This window comes from Crassostrea angulata, chromosome 7 (assembly GCF_025612915.1).
Source record: "Crassostrea angulata isolate pt1a10 chromosome 7, ASM2561291v2, whole genome shotgun sequence".
Taxonomy (NCBI): Eukaryota; Metazoa; Mollusca; class Bivalvia; order Ostreida; family Ostreidae; genus Magallana; species Magallana angulata.
Window position 1 is genome coordinate 52,015,277 of NC_069117.1, and position 17,883 is coordinate 52,033,159.

Sequence of the window (17,883 nt, forward strand, 5' to 3'; positions counted from 1 at the left end):
TTTTCCTTCTCCTTATTATACACACATGTTCCCAGTTTTAAAAATAATTTTAAAAAAAAAATAACTTTTAAAAAATCCTATCAATATACCCTGGTTTTTGTTCATAGGACTGTACATTAAGCAAGGAAAAAAATTCCCAATTTCTATCAAAACGTTGCATTTTTCCCAATCCATTGGCCCCGGCCCCAGTACCAAAAATAGGTGTGAGAGGCCTGAATTTGTAAATCGTGTGTCAGTAGAGGTGTGAGACCTGCGGTTCGGAATGCCCTAAAAGTGGCCCAAAGACACACTTAAGCATGTGTACATGGAATAGTAAATAAAAAATCAAACAAAACATAAGACTTATTTTGTTTCTTTGAAGTTTGCCAGGTTTTTTTTTCTTTTTTTTTTTCGACCTACCGACCCAATTTTTAAAATAAAAAATCCGTAATCCAATTAAAAAAAAAATGTTCGCCTAATTGATTTATTAGGCTTTTGAAGCGAGCTGGTAGTTGTTTTATCTGGGAGTTCGACCCCTTTCTCTATTTATGGTTACATTGAAATTAATGTTAAACGGGCTTGGCCCCTGTGCTTCTAACCACTAAATTTGTACGTTGTATTACGTATACATGTATGTATAGAGTTTTTATCTCAGAATTAAAAGGGTTCATACTTCTAAAATAATTATGATCTATCTATGAATGAAGTTTGCATGTATAGTATCAGGCATTCGGTGAATTCTACTATTCGCACTACTTTGTTACTATTAGTGACAGCTTAGTGTAAATTAAAATTTTTATATTTTGATGCATTGTTCTTGAGATTTAAACTTTTATACAGTGACATAATCATTCAACCATACTTAAATGCTTTAAAAAAATAATCGGGAAGTACTCTACCCTCGCCTACTGCAAAAGTGAAGTTAAGTTACATGTGTATTCGGAAAACAACAAAACATTGCAAATTATGCTATGTGATGCATGTTGTAGTTTCGGCATAACATTAACTTATTTCATAATACTGATAGTTCATATCACATGCCAATCATTTCTTTAAAACGAATACTTTGTTTCTGAACTGAACTTTACAATTACAGCGCCTTTGAACTTATGTGTGCATATGATACGGAATCCCGATCCCGATTCTGATAACGTGTGCTAGCCTGGCCCCGGGGCCATAAAACTTAGACAAACTCACTTTTGATCTCAGTCTCACTTTTCCACTATATGTTCCTTTTGTAAAAGTGAGACTTAGATCAAAAGTAAGCTCGTCTAAGTTTTATGGCCCCAGGGCCTGGTTCCCTGAGCTACCACACAGGAACCAGGCTAGCTCATGCGCAGGCTTAATGTTCTCCATAGCATCCGGTTTAACCTCGCTTATATATTTTCTGCGTGGACCTTGATTTCTGCGTGGACCTCACGGTCCACGCAAATAACAAATATTTTTCTGATAACCGGAAACGCGTTATTGGTGGCCTAACCTTTTTAATTGTACATGTAACTACTCGGACATTTCTGCTCGCAAAAGTTATTTTTTGCGAGCGGAAATGACCGAGCACATATCATATTGTATATATAGTTACGATTGCTAAGTAACTCTTTTAGCAAATCGTCCGCAATGCATTGTTCGAGACCGTAAACTCTTCTTGATTTTTAGCCCATTTTAATATAAAAATGGGTCTGCAGCTAATTAAAAAATAAAAAACATGCCAAGCTATGGAACATGAACAAGATTCATATTTTGCAAAACAGAAAACCCGAGAACGATATGTCGTTTTTTGTTGTGTGTAATTTGTACATCTGTTTAAATGATGATATTTAACACTAGTATATAACACTAAATTGGTGAATAAGTTATTCATTTCCATAAGTTCACCCGAAGAGACGGGGGGGGGTGTCCCTCTACTTTCAAAATAATTTAAGTACTGAAAATACTAGCTGCAGGACTATAGCTCCAGGGAAATTGGGGTTGACGGTCCATCAACCCAAATTTCCCATGGAACTACAGTTCTGCAGCTATGAAAATACTAAAAGTCAGACTCTTTGGTTCAATTGGTATGCACATGCACGTGATGCATGCAAGGTTGCCCCTATTTTTATATAGTAAAAAACACAACTTCCTGACTCCCTGCTGTTACCTGTGATCTTATTCACTTTATTGTAGTTTAATCAGTTTTAATTCGATAAAGTACATGTCCATTTTCAAAAGTACAAAAAAATCACTCTTGGCGAATTGAAAAAGAATTGGACATTTTTTGCATGTATTATATATTTACATAAAGAAAATATAAAAGTCTTTTATTTAGACAGGATAGCACAACAACGTACATTGTGGTCCTGTATAAAACATATACAACTGTATACAAAAAGAAGTAGAAAACACATAGATAAATAGTATAAATAAAATATACACACACATCAATAAATATATAGTATATATATACATACACTGACTTGATAATCTATAAAATTTACTCGGCTAAATAGTACTGTTACAGCCTACGTATTTTGTTTTAAATAAGCCATGCTGTTAAACGTTCGAACATAATCTGACAGTTGATTCCATAAACTATCTGTTGGTAATCTAAAACAGCGCTTATGATATTCAGTCCTCGATTTTGGTACATATAACAAACCACTTACACTACTTCTTGTTTCTCTAGTACTTACTTGGTTTACATATCTAAAAACACTAATGTGTTCTGGTGTCATATCCTTTAAAATTTTAAAATCTAACAAAAGTTTTCGTTATATCAAAAAATCCTGAATCAGCATCCATTGAAGAACTCTAAAAATGTCAACAGAGGAAGTATGATTGGTTTTAACGTTCAGTATAATTCTAGCTGCAATTTTCTGTAATTTAAATTTTTTCCCTCAAATTTGGCCATTGTTATGGCCGCACACCAAACAGTACAAAGTAGTTGAAACGTTGGAAAATAACAGCATTATAAATGTTCAATAAAGCGTTTGACATAAAACAGAAAGACGTGAGTAAAAGACAAATAGTAAAGTTAATCATAATATAATATATAATATCTTAGTGTTGTGTTTAGAAAAACAAATTCTACGAATGAAGTGTCAAAAAACTATTTCAATGTATGTCAAAAAGTGCAAATTGAATCTATCGAATCAAAATAAATTTCTTCAAAAGCTGACCAAAACAGAAACACCAGAAAACTTAAAAAAAAATAAGTCTTGTTTTCAATGAAATATATAGGGAAAACAGAAAAAATTGAAATACGTCTGGCAAGTGAGTGTACATGTACCGACAAGAAACATCAAAGAAAGCAATGTTTTATTTTCAACCATTTATTACCATATGAACACAATAGAATTTAAATAAAGTTTTAATGGTTAAGGAAACATGTTCTTCTGATATAATATAAACGATAAAATTAAGAAAGCCTCTATGCAGCGTTATGTCATTCAAAATAAACTATTGTTACATATTAATGATTTGTATGCATTTGTTTATCGGACTATGAAAGCCTTTTTTGTGTTTATGCAATTAAATATCATAAAAAGGACCCTGCTGTTTCGTCAGCTGCAAAGTAAAAGATCAAAGGACTGTTTTATCACCTTCTAATTTATTTTTCATGAAGTTGGTTTCATTTTCCTTTTTAGTACAGTAAATCTAGAGCTGTGTACCACTTAATGTTTTATCCGTATCATCAATTTATCTAATTAATCCGTTTCTCTCATTTAAGTCACATTAAAAACAAGAGGCCCATGGGCCACATCGCTCACCTGAGGAACAATAGGTATGATAAAATCAGCTTAATGGAGTCATAATACAAACTATCTGGACAATGTATAATAATACATGTAGATCCTGTATAATTAAAAACCCTTTTTTTCCTTTGAATATTCTTATGTTTATAATCATTAGTCCCTTTTCTAACAGGATGATTTTATAGTCATATCATATGTTGAGTATTGCAGTTCTCAAAAAGATCCTTAACAATATAATTTATATAAGGGATATAAACGTACATCAAACTCTGAACCTTCTCGGGAGGCCAATAGTCCTGGGGCCAAAGTCTTAACAATTATGAAGAATCATCTGGCTGATTAGTTTCTGAGAAGATTTTTTTAAAGATTTACCCTATATATTCCTTTGTTAAACTTTGACCCTCCCATTGTGGCCCCACCCTACCCCTGGGGATCATGATTTTCACAACTTTGAATCTACACTACCTGAGGATGCTTTCACACAAGTGTCCGCTTTCCTGGCTGATTAGTTTCTGAGAAGAAGATTTTTTGAGATTAACTCTGTGTATTCCTATGTAAAACATCGACCTCCCATTGTGGCCCCACCCTACCTCCGGGGGTCATGATTTTCACAAATTTGAATTTACACTACCTGAGGATGCTTCCACACAAGTTTCAGCTTTCCTTGCCGATTAGTTTCTGAGAAGCAGATTTTTAAAGATTTACTCTATATATTCCTATGTAAAACTTCGACCCCCCCCCCATTGTGGCCCCATTCTACCCCAAGGGGTTATTATTTTAACAACTTTGAATCAACACTGCCTGAGGATGCTTCCGAACAAGTTTCAGCATTGCCGGCTGATTAGTTTCTGAGAAGAAGTTTTTTAAAGATGTTAAACTTCGATCCCCCATTGTGGCCCCACCCTACCCCCGGGGGTCATGATTTTCACAACTTTAAATTTACACTACCTGAGAATGCATCCACACAAGTGTCAGCTTTCCTGGCTGATTAGTTTCTGAGAAGCAGATTTTTAAAGATTTACTCTATATATTCCTATGTAAAACTTCGACCCACCATTGTGGCCCCACCGTACCCCTGGGGTAATAATTATCACAACTTTGAATCTACACTACCTGACGATCCTTCCACACAAGTGTCAGCTTTCCTGGCCGATTAGTTTCTGAGAAGAAGATTTTTTAAGATTTACTTTATATATTCATGTTAAACTTCGACCCCCATTGTGGCCCGACCCTACCCCCGGGGGTCATAATACAGTACAGCTCACGAGTATCCCGACACCCACCGTGTAAAAAACACGGTGGAAAACGGTCTGTGTCGCACCGTGCACACGGTGTGACACCGTGTATGTGTATTGGAAAATTCAAGAAAAAGCACCGTGTCGCACCGTGGCCGCCTGTGTAACTCCGTGGCCACTGTGTTACTCCGTGGATATCGTTACCTGAGACGTTGATAGATATAGCGTATGTTTAGAAATAAAGAAATTGTGGCTAACCAAGGGTTGAAACATATACATCCTTTTCATATTTAAAAAAAAAAGAATGTCGACTTAAGTTGCACGGACCCAGAAAGTTGTCGAGGCTGTCAACGTGAAGATAATTTTTTGTGATCTGAAAACTCGACGTAAATGGGTACCTTTTAATTCATTTGTTCTTAAATAAATTGAAATAAATTCACCAAAAATATTTAATAATCATTTAATATATAATCAAAATTCAAATCAATTTAATTCATCTTGTTTTTTTTCTTAACACACGAGATGTTGTAACTGACGATCCTATTAAAATGTCGGGAGCTTAAACGTCTTATTTCTGTTATCTGTAAACAAATTCTGATTTATTAATTAATTTACTGCCTTACTTTAAACCAATTAAAAATGAGAAATGAAAATATTTCAGACCATGTTTTTCTAAAAACATGTGCTGTTGATGTGCTATAGTAACTAACAACCCCATATTACCGGTGACTCGAATAATTTGGACTTCAGCTATTTATGTAGCAATAAATAAACGAAAAATCACTTTTATATTATATATTATAGATAAATGCATGTACAAACTCTTGTTAAATTATATTTAAGCATTGTACATGTATTAAAAATATACCCGCATTTCATAAAATAATTTTCAACTTTATTTCCGTATAGTTCGTAATGTCCTCGTGATTTCACATGAAAAAATCACTCGTGCGATGTACGGAAGCTGATCAGATACACAGCATTGTCTTTCATCTTGGGTTCTATACACAACAGGTGTTATTGTCTGTCTTGTTAGGTGTCACTGGAATTTACCACTAACTGTGTGTATATTTGGACGTCTGAACAGGTGTACTCGAGATGCCGTTATTCACACCTTTCCGCGAACACCTGTTTGGTAACTCATCACAACCCGTCGTGTGTATGGTCTGAATATATCTTACTTATACTTTGTTAGTTCAATGATTTTTCCTAATCTCTAACAAACAAAAAAATTGTCTGTAGATATGTACACAAACAACTACACGTAAGACTATCGGCGCGTGGATCCGGGGAACAATTCAGCAACTCTATAAATGCGGGAATTTCACAAAGTATTAACTTGCGATAAGAAATTATTTACCGGGTACACATACATGTATGTACAAAAAAAACCTGATTGATTAAAAAGATGAATGAGATAATACCGGTAACTTTTTGCAAGCATTTAGAATAAACACAACTTTACTGATGTGAAATAGCGTCGAAATTTTAACGAAAAATCTTATTACATCGTGAACTTTACAAACTTTTAGTTATTGTGTTGAAATCGTTATTAAAACCATGGATCAAAAATAAAAGAATTAAATTCATACAAATAGAACTCTTATAATTCTAAAATGATTGCACAAAAGTACACATACACAGAGAGAGAGAGAGAGAGAGAGAGAGAGAGAGAGAGATTTTACAACTTAGTATTCCAACCCTCATGCATGCAGTATAAGAATGAAGAAACTTAACATTTCAAACACTGAATACTTCATTGTTAAACGTTTTTCTATTTTGCGGACTTAAAAAAACAATAGAACGACATTTTTTCCATATCATGGAAGGAGCACGTGGTCTATCTCGCGGGCTGATTTGATTGACAGGGATAGCACGTGGACCCTGACTGCATATATTCTATCGCAATTTTAGGGAAAAGGGTTCAATATAATGGAAACTATAAATCTAACTTATTACACTGAATTACAAGTAAAATGGACTTATATTAAACTCATACTGGTATTCTCTCTCTCTCTCTCTCTCTCTCTCTCTCTCTCTCTCTCTCTCTTATATGACGATCATTAAACAATCAAACAGTAATTATTGCAATACTGAGTAGTTTCTTGGAACACAAATAATTTCTAAACTCAAGTTGCTATAATGATGAAATAAAAAATTATCAAGTACCGATCCACGGATTCTTAGCGCTATGAATATGTACCGTGCGGTACTACATGGACAAGTACATCACACATATGTATAAAAGAAAGAAAATTTGAAAATATATTACATATAAAGCTGTATAATTATATTATTTAGAGAAAGTACATTTGTTTTCAACAACCCGTTAGATTTGTAATCGTTGAATAGAGTTTAAGTGAGAAAAGATCACAGTTATGGTTCTATGCACTATTGAAACTGCCAAACTACAGTAACTACGATTACTACTACGTTTAAAAACGGACTGAAACAAAAACTTATGGAACCGTTCATTTGAATTTTAAAACGGAAAAGAAAGTGTTAGTGTTTTAATTGATCAAACCTTTATGTGGACGATATCGATTTTTAATATTAACAAAAATCAACCGTGTCAATCGCATACGTCTGAAAATTGCGTGCATAAAAATTTTATTTATTTCTATTTCTTTGTCTTTTTCTTTGATTCTCTTACGTACATCAATAAATATTTTATTCTTTATAAGTTTTATTCCTAAATCCTCCTTTTTTCACAGGTAAATACCGCGTGTTACACCGTGTTATTGTCCGTGTTGCATCGTGTTGCACCGTGTCGCGCCGTGTTTTTTCTCGTTTCGTGGCCGTAACAGAGAACAATAGATCAAAGGTACCGACACTTCCACGCTCAGCGTGGACTTTCAAACACGGTGGTCGGTGTTTTTGTCGGGATACTCGTGAGCTGTACTGTATTCACAACTTTGAATCTAGTCTACCTGAGGATGCTTCCACACAAGTGTCAGCTTTCCTTGCCGATTAGTTTCTGAGAAGAAGATTTTTAAAGATTTACTCTATATATTCCTATGTAAAACTTCGATCCTTCATTGTGGCCTCATCCTACCTCCGGGGGTCATAAATTTCACAAATTTGTATCTACATTACCTGATGATGCTTTCACACAAGTTTCAGCTTTCCTGGCTGATTAGATTCTGAGAAGAAGATTTTTAAAAATTTACTCTATATATTCCTATGTTAAACTTCGACCCCCCATTGTGGCCCACCCTCAGGTGAGCTAAAAAGGTGTTAAGTTTACAATACAATAAGTTGTTAAAGTTGGTTTCTGGAAGAACAGACTTTGAAATTTTTCTTAATAAATATTGACATTTTTTTTACTTTTTTAATCTTTAGTTTTTAAGATCTGTGTACAAACATAGAATTGTGAGCAAATCTATGTATCTTGCTTATAATTCGAAGTTTAACACTCAAATATGGTTAGTAAATAGAAATTGTAAACAATTAAACACAAGAAACATGCACTACATGTATAACAAATAAAGAACACAATTTATTTTTTCGAAATGAATCATATATATGATACATGTATATACCTACATATTTCCGTCAGCGATATCAAACTCTATTTAAACTGAATAAACTCGAGAAAATGCCGAGCATCTCAACAAAACCTATTGCATTAATTTAATCTTCCATTACGCAAAAGATAATGCCGAATTACCGATAGAATGAATTGTATTTCAGTACCCCTACATCAGATTTTGCTTAATTTGCGCAGGAAAACAGTTAACTGTTTGCTTTACCGAAGTCTCTGTTTGATTTGATACGTAAAAATCACGAAATACAGACGATAGTTTCCAGGTTACAAAGCATAAATAATGAAAACGAAACGAAAATCAGAACAAGCTAACACCAACGTCATGTGTGAAAACTGTCAACGCATTGAAATATTTAGCCTCAATTTACTTCACAAAATCGGCACTAATATATTTTGCATGTTTCAAAATTTCCCTTCATACGCGAACTGTTGCACAACAAGCAATTTCATCATAGTCCGATCGACCCTTTTTCGTATAATGTCATGGCTGCTTGAAACAAAGAACCTCGTTTTAGAAGTATGGAATAATTTTACCGCATGCCGAACCCGAAGCTATTAAACTGATTGAAACACGCCTTTTCTTTATTATTATTTTCGTAATAACTCAAATTTGAAACAGAATTACACCTTAATTTTTGCAATTTATATTTTCCTTCCCATAAGGATAATTTATGCTAAACTGCGTTGAATTTGCATCGGTAGTTCCTGAGAAGAAGATTTTTAAAAATGCACCCCCCTTTTTCTACAGTTTCAAGGTTTTCTCCGCTTTGAATGCAGATCGGACTTTTATTTCTGCAATTTATATTCGCCCTCCCATAAGGATGCTTTGTGCCAAATTTGGTTGAAATTGGATAAGCGGTTTTAGAGAAGAAGTTCAAAATGTAAAAAGTTTACAGACGGACAGACGGACGGACGGACGGACGGACGGACAGACGGACAGACGGACGGACAGACGGACGACGGACAAAATGTGATCAGAATAGCTCACTTGAGCTTTCAGCTCAGGTGAGCTAAAAACTATTTTTCTAAATGTTCTATACACTTTCAGTACTAAATAAATGATATTAATTTGTAATATGTTGCCAACCATTTACATTCATTTTGCTTTGCTTTTCAAAAGATTCAAACTTTATACGTCGATTTTTTTCTAACGATTGTCACAAAATGTTCGTAACTTGGAAGTAAACACGTACGTATGGAAGCATTCGTTTTGTTTGTGTATTGTTTTTGACAATTAAATCCTTTAAAATGAGAGAGAGAGAGAGAGAGAGAGAGAGAGAGAGAGAGAGAGAGAGAGAGAGTACTCATTGTTAACATTAACATATCTTTTACTATGGAGGCAGGGATGTACCTTCATATGATATCTACTGTGTGAATGGATATGTATAGAAAGACATCAGGTCTCATTCCAATTGTTAACTGATTATCATAAAGATAAGTACATTAATGACCATATTGGGACGAGGGTCGTAATAAATTACCCGTAGCAGCACTTAATTCTTTAATTATTTATCACCTGTTGACTAAGTTCATGCGCTTCATGATGGTCATTCAATATCTTGGTGACATGGGTCTATGGTTGTCGTGAATATCTTGGTGATATGCGTCTATGGTTGTCGTGAATATCTTGGTGACATGCGTCTATGGTTGTCGTGAATATCTTGGTGACATGCGTCTATGGTTGTCGTGAATATCTTGGATTATGCGGAAACAACTGGATGAGTTTGTGACTTCTACGACTATTCACGGAATTAACAAGGCTGGCAACGCTAGCTGGAGAAAGCGGAGGTAACCACTCCTGCATGCTAAGTTTTACGAACTTCCATTTATTAATTTGCTTAACCTGATAAAGTAAATATTTAAGAGCACTAAGCCTGGTCGAAAAAAAACTCCACCATACCGTATATCCAATTATTTTCGCAATGATCCCATTCTTCTCGCTTTTTTCCAATTACTTACACATCGAAAATATTATGCCCGGTACTGTATGCAATCAAAAAATTAACGGCATTTTAATCCCAGAACAATTTGCGCAAATAAAAAACTTACAGATTTACCACGATTTCACATTTCCGACGCGCACCACCTTTTTTTGCTTAAGGAACATATAAATTCGGCATATTTAGTTGTTTTTACCGCAGTATAGTTGGGTTTTACTGTAGAATATTTTCTCCATAGGTTCGTCTGGTTGCTCCTGACGCTTCTGATGACGTGTGCGCTGATCGCTTTCATTGTAGAGGCGATCACAAGTTTCCTTCAGTATCGAACAGTTACAAGAATATCTGCAGAAAACAAACAGAACCTCGAATTTCCAGCGGTCACAATCTGTAACATGAATATGGTCAAAAAGACGATACCACAGTGCAATGGAACGGTCTTCGCAAATTTGGATAAAGTCTTCCTAAACTTTGGTGAGACGTTGGTCATAGAGGACCGCCTGACACCAGGTTTGGGATTTGTGAATGGGTTACTACCCAGCGGCGAACAGATGCTGAACTGTCTCTATCAGTATTCGAACACGATTGAAGAGATGCTGCCGATTTGCACGTGGAATGGCGCCTTAGAACCTTGTTCAAATTTGTTCAAAACTACCCTGACCGAGATGGGCGTTTGCTTCACTTTTAACGGAGAAGCGAACCAGCGGCAGCATTCATCTTTCACCGGAAGTGACGGCGGACTGCGGGTGTTTGTGGACATCCGGCAGGAGGACTATTTCTATTCTGCTACAATTCAAGCCGGGATCAAGGTTCAAATGACTGGCTTTCAAAACAGACAATGTTTTTTTTTCTTTCATTTTTTAATTTCCCTGTAAAAGGGGATTACATGTACATAATTTTTTTATGATTTTCCAATTCGGTAAACAAATTACGGAAATAGGAATTTAAAAAAAAAACTAATTAAAAAAATACTTTTCTGAGCTTACATGTAAAGAAGGCATGAATTTCACGTAATTTAACGCTAATGTGGACTAAAATGCATGTTTTTAGTACAAACAATGGTACTAGATATTGACACCGACTATCTGACTAATAACTGCAGAATAACTAAGGACTGATGTGAGTTTAAAGACCTCGACTAATTCATGTTTATTTACTGATACCCGATGTCCAAATCTTAAATGGAAAAATTGGAAAACCTAACATTGCCTTCGTTCGTATTATGTGCTGACCTGCACCTGGCCCATCTAGCAAACAGTTCTTCAAATTGCAATAGTTAAAACTGCGCAATTTTTCTTCAAAATTAATAATTCATTGCCAGTGCCCTGCAATAATATCCATTTAGACCAAATTAACTATTCGGATCGATTGTCCATTGTCGAGGAGTCTGATTACAGGTTTTTTTTAATAATGTTGTCAGTATCAAATAATGGTTGCATTGCACTTATTTTAGCATCTATCACAAATACCTTTTGTTAGAATTGACGGAATTGAACATCTGAGCAGAATTGAGCAAACTTGATAGGACAAAAATGGCAAAGAGTTAGTTATCTTCAATAAAAGCATCTAACATTAATGCAATCTCTCTCTCTCTCTCTCTCTCTCTCTCTCTCTCTCTCTCTCTCTCTCTCTCTCTCTCCAATATTTGTAATTCACCAAATACATGTATTGTATACATGTACCATAATGTAAACCATACGAAAATGTAGGTAACAGGTCAGTATTCATAGTTTTCATCTAGTGTCCACTAATAACCTCATCTAATATAAATCTACCTTGTCTCGTGACGTTGACAGGTGGTTCTCCACGAGCCGATGGAGGCTCCACTTCCCTCTCTGGGTGGGTTCATGGTGGCTCCCGGATTATCCGCCGACGCTGTCGTTCTCAGAACTAAGGTAGGGAAAGGAATTTCATTTTCTAAGTATTTTATTACCGTTTAGCTGCAGAACTGTAGCTCTCCGGGAAAAAAATATTTTTTCCCGGAGAGCTACAGTTCTGCAGCTAATTACCGTTTAGAGGGTAATTTTGGCGGAGTTCTGATTTTCGCGGTATATGTTTCATCGCCAGAATTAGCCTATGCATACCTGTATTACTGATGATTTTAAAATTCGGTGTTCAATAGAAAAGCTCCTTGGGTGAACCATACGGGAGCTGTTTAAACGTGCAGGGGACTGGGAATCCTTTACTGCGCTACCCCGTATACAGCGAAAAGGCATGTCGAATGGAATGCATGGTTAACTATCTGGTCAGCAAGAATGACATTTGCATGAATTGTCGACATTTTTTGTATCCAGGTAAATATTTAATATTTCCACGATTTATACATGTAAATGGTCTTTCATAGTAAAGCTTTGGTTTCATATGGATTTATTTAGCAGTAGTTAGTTTTAGTTAATTTTATTGAGATATTTTTTTGACTTTTCCATATCAAACAATTTATGATATGAAAATTGGAATTCTGACCTGAATTAGTTTTGACATCATGTATTGTAATTTCTGATATCGGGAAATGATTTTTATTATCAAAGAATTGTTGATGTTAGGAAATGTTCTGACTAATTAATTTCATTCAAAGTGTTGATAACAGAAAACATCGTTATTTAAAAAAATATTTCACAGCCTCCCCGTCATTTTTGATATAAGCAAATATTCTGATTTACTGATAAAAAAAAATATATCAGAAAATCAGAAAATTCTCCATCTGCATGATTTTACGCTTACTTGCCAGGACCAGAGAGATTGTGCGATTACGAAGAATTAGAACAGTGCTTTCAATTTTATCGTGAGTCTCTCTCTCTCTCTCTCTCTCTCTCTCTCTCTCTCTCCTTGCTGTTTGTAGTACCAATACAAGATCCTATAAATTTGGCAGGAAATGCCACCACAGAGAGATATTCGTCGGACTGCCGGTGCCAGAGGCCGTGTGACACAGTTCAATACGACACATCCATATCATACGCAGGGTTCATGTCAGAATTCATGTACAACTATTTCCTTACGAAGGGCATATTTCCAACTCCGGAATACGGAAGGCAAGGCGCTTTTTCTGAACCAATATTCTTGTGAACGTTTTAAAGAAAAACATTATAAATATTGCTCCTCAGTTATCGTATAACGATGTCATTTTCAATTACCAAGTGCCAAAATATACAGATGACAAGATTAGCGCCATGTTGTAGGCTCTGTGAATACGTCTATACAAATAAATAAGAAATCACAATATTCAACTATCATGAAATATTATGGGAAAAAAATTTGAACTAAATTTACATGATACATTTTATTCAATTGTACGAAAGCCCATTGAGCTCATTTTCGTAGGTAAAAAAAATATTTTTTTCGCGAATAAACGCGAAACTTTCGCGATATAACGCGTTAGTTTCGCAAATAAACGCGAAACTTTCGCGAATAAACGCGAAACTTTCCCGATATAACGCGAAACTTTCGCGAATAAACGCGTTACTTTCGCGAATAAACGCGTTACTTTCGCGAATAAACGCGTAAGTTTCGCGAATTAACGGAAACTATTATATAAATATTGCCATTTCATACAGAACCCATATGAAGAAAAACGATGGAAAACAAACACATTTTAAGTTTTATATAATAAAATACTTATTATTCATTATCATTATAATATCCGTGTTACGTTGATTTATGAAGACAAAATTATCTTTTTTGCATATAGATATTAACACATCTGATAAAACTTTTTCATAACATTTTTATATGTTATATGTCCAAAGTAGATAATAAGTTTGAGCATCATATTACGATTTTCAGTTGTTCGCCGACCCTGTGTTCGAACAAGCATTCATTGATGATCTTTTTCTTATAAAATTGATATGAATTTAACCATCACAAACCTTTTAAATCTTAGTATTAATTTTTAAATGGCATATGTGATAAATTTGGAGGACGAATTTACGTCATCTAGATTTGAACAAAAGCTTAAAAATTTCAATTCACAGCTTGACTTATCTTTCTGATATAAAACTAGACGTTAAGTTATGTTGCAGCGATATAATATATATTATAACGTTTTAAACAATGATATCCTTTAAATTCTAAAATGATACCTAATTAAACGTTTAATTCGAATTAAAATTGTTATAATTAAAATATGTTGCTGCCTCATTTTTAATAATACAGCACCCATTAGAATGTGAGAAGCGCGATGCATTATGTTCTTTGAAAATCAGTACTAAGATTTTAAAGATTTCCGTTTATTCGCGAAACTAACGCGTTTATTCGCGAAAGTTTCGCGTTTATTCGCGAAACTAACGCGTTTATTCGCGAAAGTTACGCGTTTATTCGCGAAAGTTTCGCGTTTAATCGTGAAACTTTCGCGTTTATTCGCGAAAAAAATATTTTTTTTACCTACGAAAATGAGCTCAATGGGCTTTCGTACAATTGTATATCTGCCTTAAAAAAAACCTTATTTATATTATGAATATCAAACATAAAAAAATTATACATTTTTATGTTTCGTCTATATTTTTTTATTTACCCCAAATAAAATGTTTGTACCTACATCAGCCATGTATATTAGACCCCCCCCCCCCCCCCTCCTGTCTTTCTTATGGGATAATTGAGTACATACGTACTTTTTCAGGAACAACTTTATTGAGTTGAAGATTTACTATGACTCGTTGATAGAGGCTTTTATTACGGAGAGTCCAGAGTTTGATATCTACCAAATTCTTAGTAAGTACAAAACAAAACAATTATAGGTACGTATACTGTAATACAAAAACTCATTGGCGTTATCCAGAACCATGTGCTTATTTTACAACTACAGTAATGCACTGATACAGTATAGATAAATGCACACAATAAGTACTGTAATATAGGAGCAGGTGTGGACTTAATGATAGTGAGATATTGGAATAATGATATTTATAAAATTAATATCATAATGCAATGATGTACTAGACTGTAGATCTAGAATTAATAATAAATGTTTTGTGGGGTTTCTCCTGTAGGTAACATCGGTGGTCTGATGGGGATATTCCTGGGGGCGAGTCTGCTATCGGTGGTAGAGTTAATGGAATTCCTGGTCCTCACTCTGATGCCGCGAAGCAGACTGAAGACCGGGGACGTTTCCGATGCTGAGAATGGCACAGTGACAGCCCCGGGTGACCGTGCAGTAGCAGTGATAAAAGAACGGAAGAGAATGATTAACGTGAAAACTAATATCAGGAATCTAAAGAAAAAAAGGAACCAGAGACGGTTCTAATATTCCTCCAAAGGCACCTGACATAAAACATATTTAAGTAAGATATTCCACTCTTGGTCTATTTTATACTTATTGTGATAGAAGAGGGAAAAATCGTAAATCTAAAAGATTTGTATTTTTCTTATGTCGGGTGCCCGTGATTGTCGTCCACGTTTGAATACATTTTAAAATTATGTCACACTACTTTCCTATACTCAAGGCTGTCTTTGAATGCAGTCATATTGTATTGACCATGGCATGGCATGCTGCATCAAATCACCAACAGAAAATTGTATAGTTTCAACTTGTAACACTAAAGCCAAATGTGCTTGAGGACAGGACTCCCTATCCCTCCCGGATCGGATTGTATCTTTATCAATAAGTTAAACTCAACTACAAAACATTCAAAATGTGATCCGGTTTATATCTATTACTTGTACATGTATCATATGATTAGTGAATAGTGATGTTTTTATGTTTCACAAGAGACAAATCCAAAATCTGTTCAGAAATGTGTGCACCTTGTTTGAAATTAATTATTTTTATTAGATCGAACTGCTTACTGTAGCTCGTATATTACACCGATAACATACTCAAGAAAAGGTATACCGTAGGAAGAATTACGAACTTGATCCAAATGTAATGTAACAGATGCGATAAAATCGTAAAAAAAATCCGCGTAAAGGAATAAAAATTCGTGCTTTGAGACATCTACCTAATTCAATTCAGATCTGAAAATTTTAATGCGTTATGATAATTATATCTGAAGATAATATATTTTGTAGAGCATGAGGTAACGATAGTCGCCGCACGCTAGCGACGTCATTTCTAGATCTTTGGCGTTCTGGTATAATTTCGTAATTTAGTACTCTATAAAAATTCGCCGCGATGGTCTATTTTACATTTTTTTTCTTCATAAAGTAACTAATTAATCTTTTTGTAATCGATGAAGTAGGATATTGGATTATTTAATGTGCGATCAGTTTGTCAAGGTCTCTTCAAGAAGTCATGAACATAGCTTTATGATATAGCCATTGACGTTTACAAGAACCCAGGTTTAATTTTCCTTCAGAGCGTATGTCTTCTATCTATCTAATTTATTTATTATCATGACATATGCTTTTATCAGGTATTAGAACCACGTGTAAGGTACCCTGTTCACTCACTCTCAATTTTAGGTTGATATATCAATTCCAGTACATTTTCTATAGTGATTTCTATCCATCGAATCAAAAAATGCATCGTATCACTATTCGCATGTTCAGCCTTTTTATCCCTTCGATCTAGAGACAAAAAACATTGGTTAGATATCCGAAATGGACAGTAACGGTCCCTTATTTTTCAAAATAGTTATAAAAAGTTAATAATAATATCTGTTTTAAATATTGTGTTGTTTGGGACATTTTCAAATTTTAAAGTATGTAATTATTCATGTATACAAATATTAAAAAAGATGTAAATTCATGACGCGGCGATGTCACATATATCATGCTATAAGCATCAATATCTTTAAGTGTTTTCTACGAAATTTCATAAAAATTTTCATTCGAATTTAATTTTTGCTAAGGAAAATTTTGATGCGCGCGGTGCATAGTGTGACATTACTTTTGGATCAACCCTTGTACATGTGGTTTTTTGTTTTTTTTTTAAATTTGTTTTACAACCCCCCCCCCCCCCCCCAAATTAAAACAAAAAAAAACCCATGAGACGATTGGATAATCATCAATATTATACAATAATTTCAAAATAATTGGGTAAAAAAATAGTGACATTTTATCCACTCTGTTCTCTTGAACAAAAACTTATTATAAGTTAAATAAAGAACTTAGTGGACGAAATACCAATGTGGTGGAATACTTTATTAATATTATAAAATACTGCAAAACTATTCAGTTTCTATTGAATGTAACGACGCCAATAAAACCAAATTAACGATTCTGGTAGGTAATTCAATGTTGTGGAATATGGTTACCTATTATTTGTTTGCTTTGTGTAAACCTTATAATTGAATAGACATAAAAATTTTCATTAAGAATTTTGATGTTGAGAAAATACGCAATAGGCTTAAATATCCCATTAAAATTCATGCTTTGAAAAAAAAAACCTTTTTAAATGCAATGCTGAAAAAAGCAAATGACATGTTGTCTGGTATATTCTCTTTTACCACTCCCATTTCCTTTTGAAATGCGTAACATGCATGTCGTTAATTCATAATACTGTGAATGTAAGTGACTATACC

The 17,883-nt window shown here is 34.4% G+C and overlaps 1 protein-coding gene across 2 annotated transcripts; it reads left to right on the forward strand.

Moving 5' to 3' along the window:
* Nucleotides 1–9,962: 9,962 nt before the first annotated feature.
* LOC128155895 (acid-sensing ion channel 1B-like) lies at nt 9,963–17,757 on the forward strand. 2 transcript variants are annotated; one of them, XM_052817782.1, is made up of 9 exons: nt 9,963–10,280; nt 10,671–11,238; nt 12,226–12,324; nt 12,552–12,723; nt 13,158–13,211; nt 13,299–13,458; nt 15,042–15,133; nt 15,412–15,702; nt 15,865–17,757. In XM_052817782.1, exons 1-8 carry the CDS (start codon nt 10,195–10,197, stop codon nt 15,663–15,665), a joined length of 1,485 nt encoding a protein of 494 aa, XP_052673742.1. In that variant the 5' UTR covers nt 9,963–10,194; the 3' UTR covers nt 15,666–15,702; nt 15,865–17,757. The 2 variants fall into 2 exon arrangements, with proteins under 2 accessions (XP_052673742.1, XP_052673741.1); XM_052817781.1 differs by having other exon boundaries at nt 15,412–17,757.
* Nucleotides 17,758–17,883: the final 126 nt, after the last annotated feature.

Excerpts from the sequence above, each read along its gene's own strand:
- LOC128155895 (XM_052817781.1), top strand. The coding sequence starts at position 10,195 with ATGCGGAAACAACTGGATGAGTTTGTGACTTCTACGACTATTCACGGA. Across the intron at positions 11,239-12,225 it reads CAATTCAAGCCGGGATCAAG|GTGGTTCTCCACGAGCCGAT; the intron begins GTTCAAATGACT and ends TGACGTTGACAG. Across the intron at positions 12,724-13,157 it reads TCGACATTTTTTGTATCCAG|GACCAGAGAGATTGTGCGAT; the intron begins GTAAATATTTAA and ends CTTACTTGCCAG.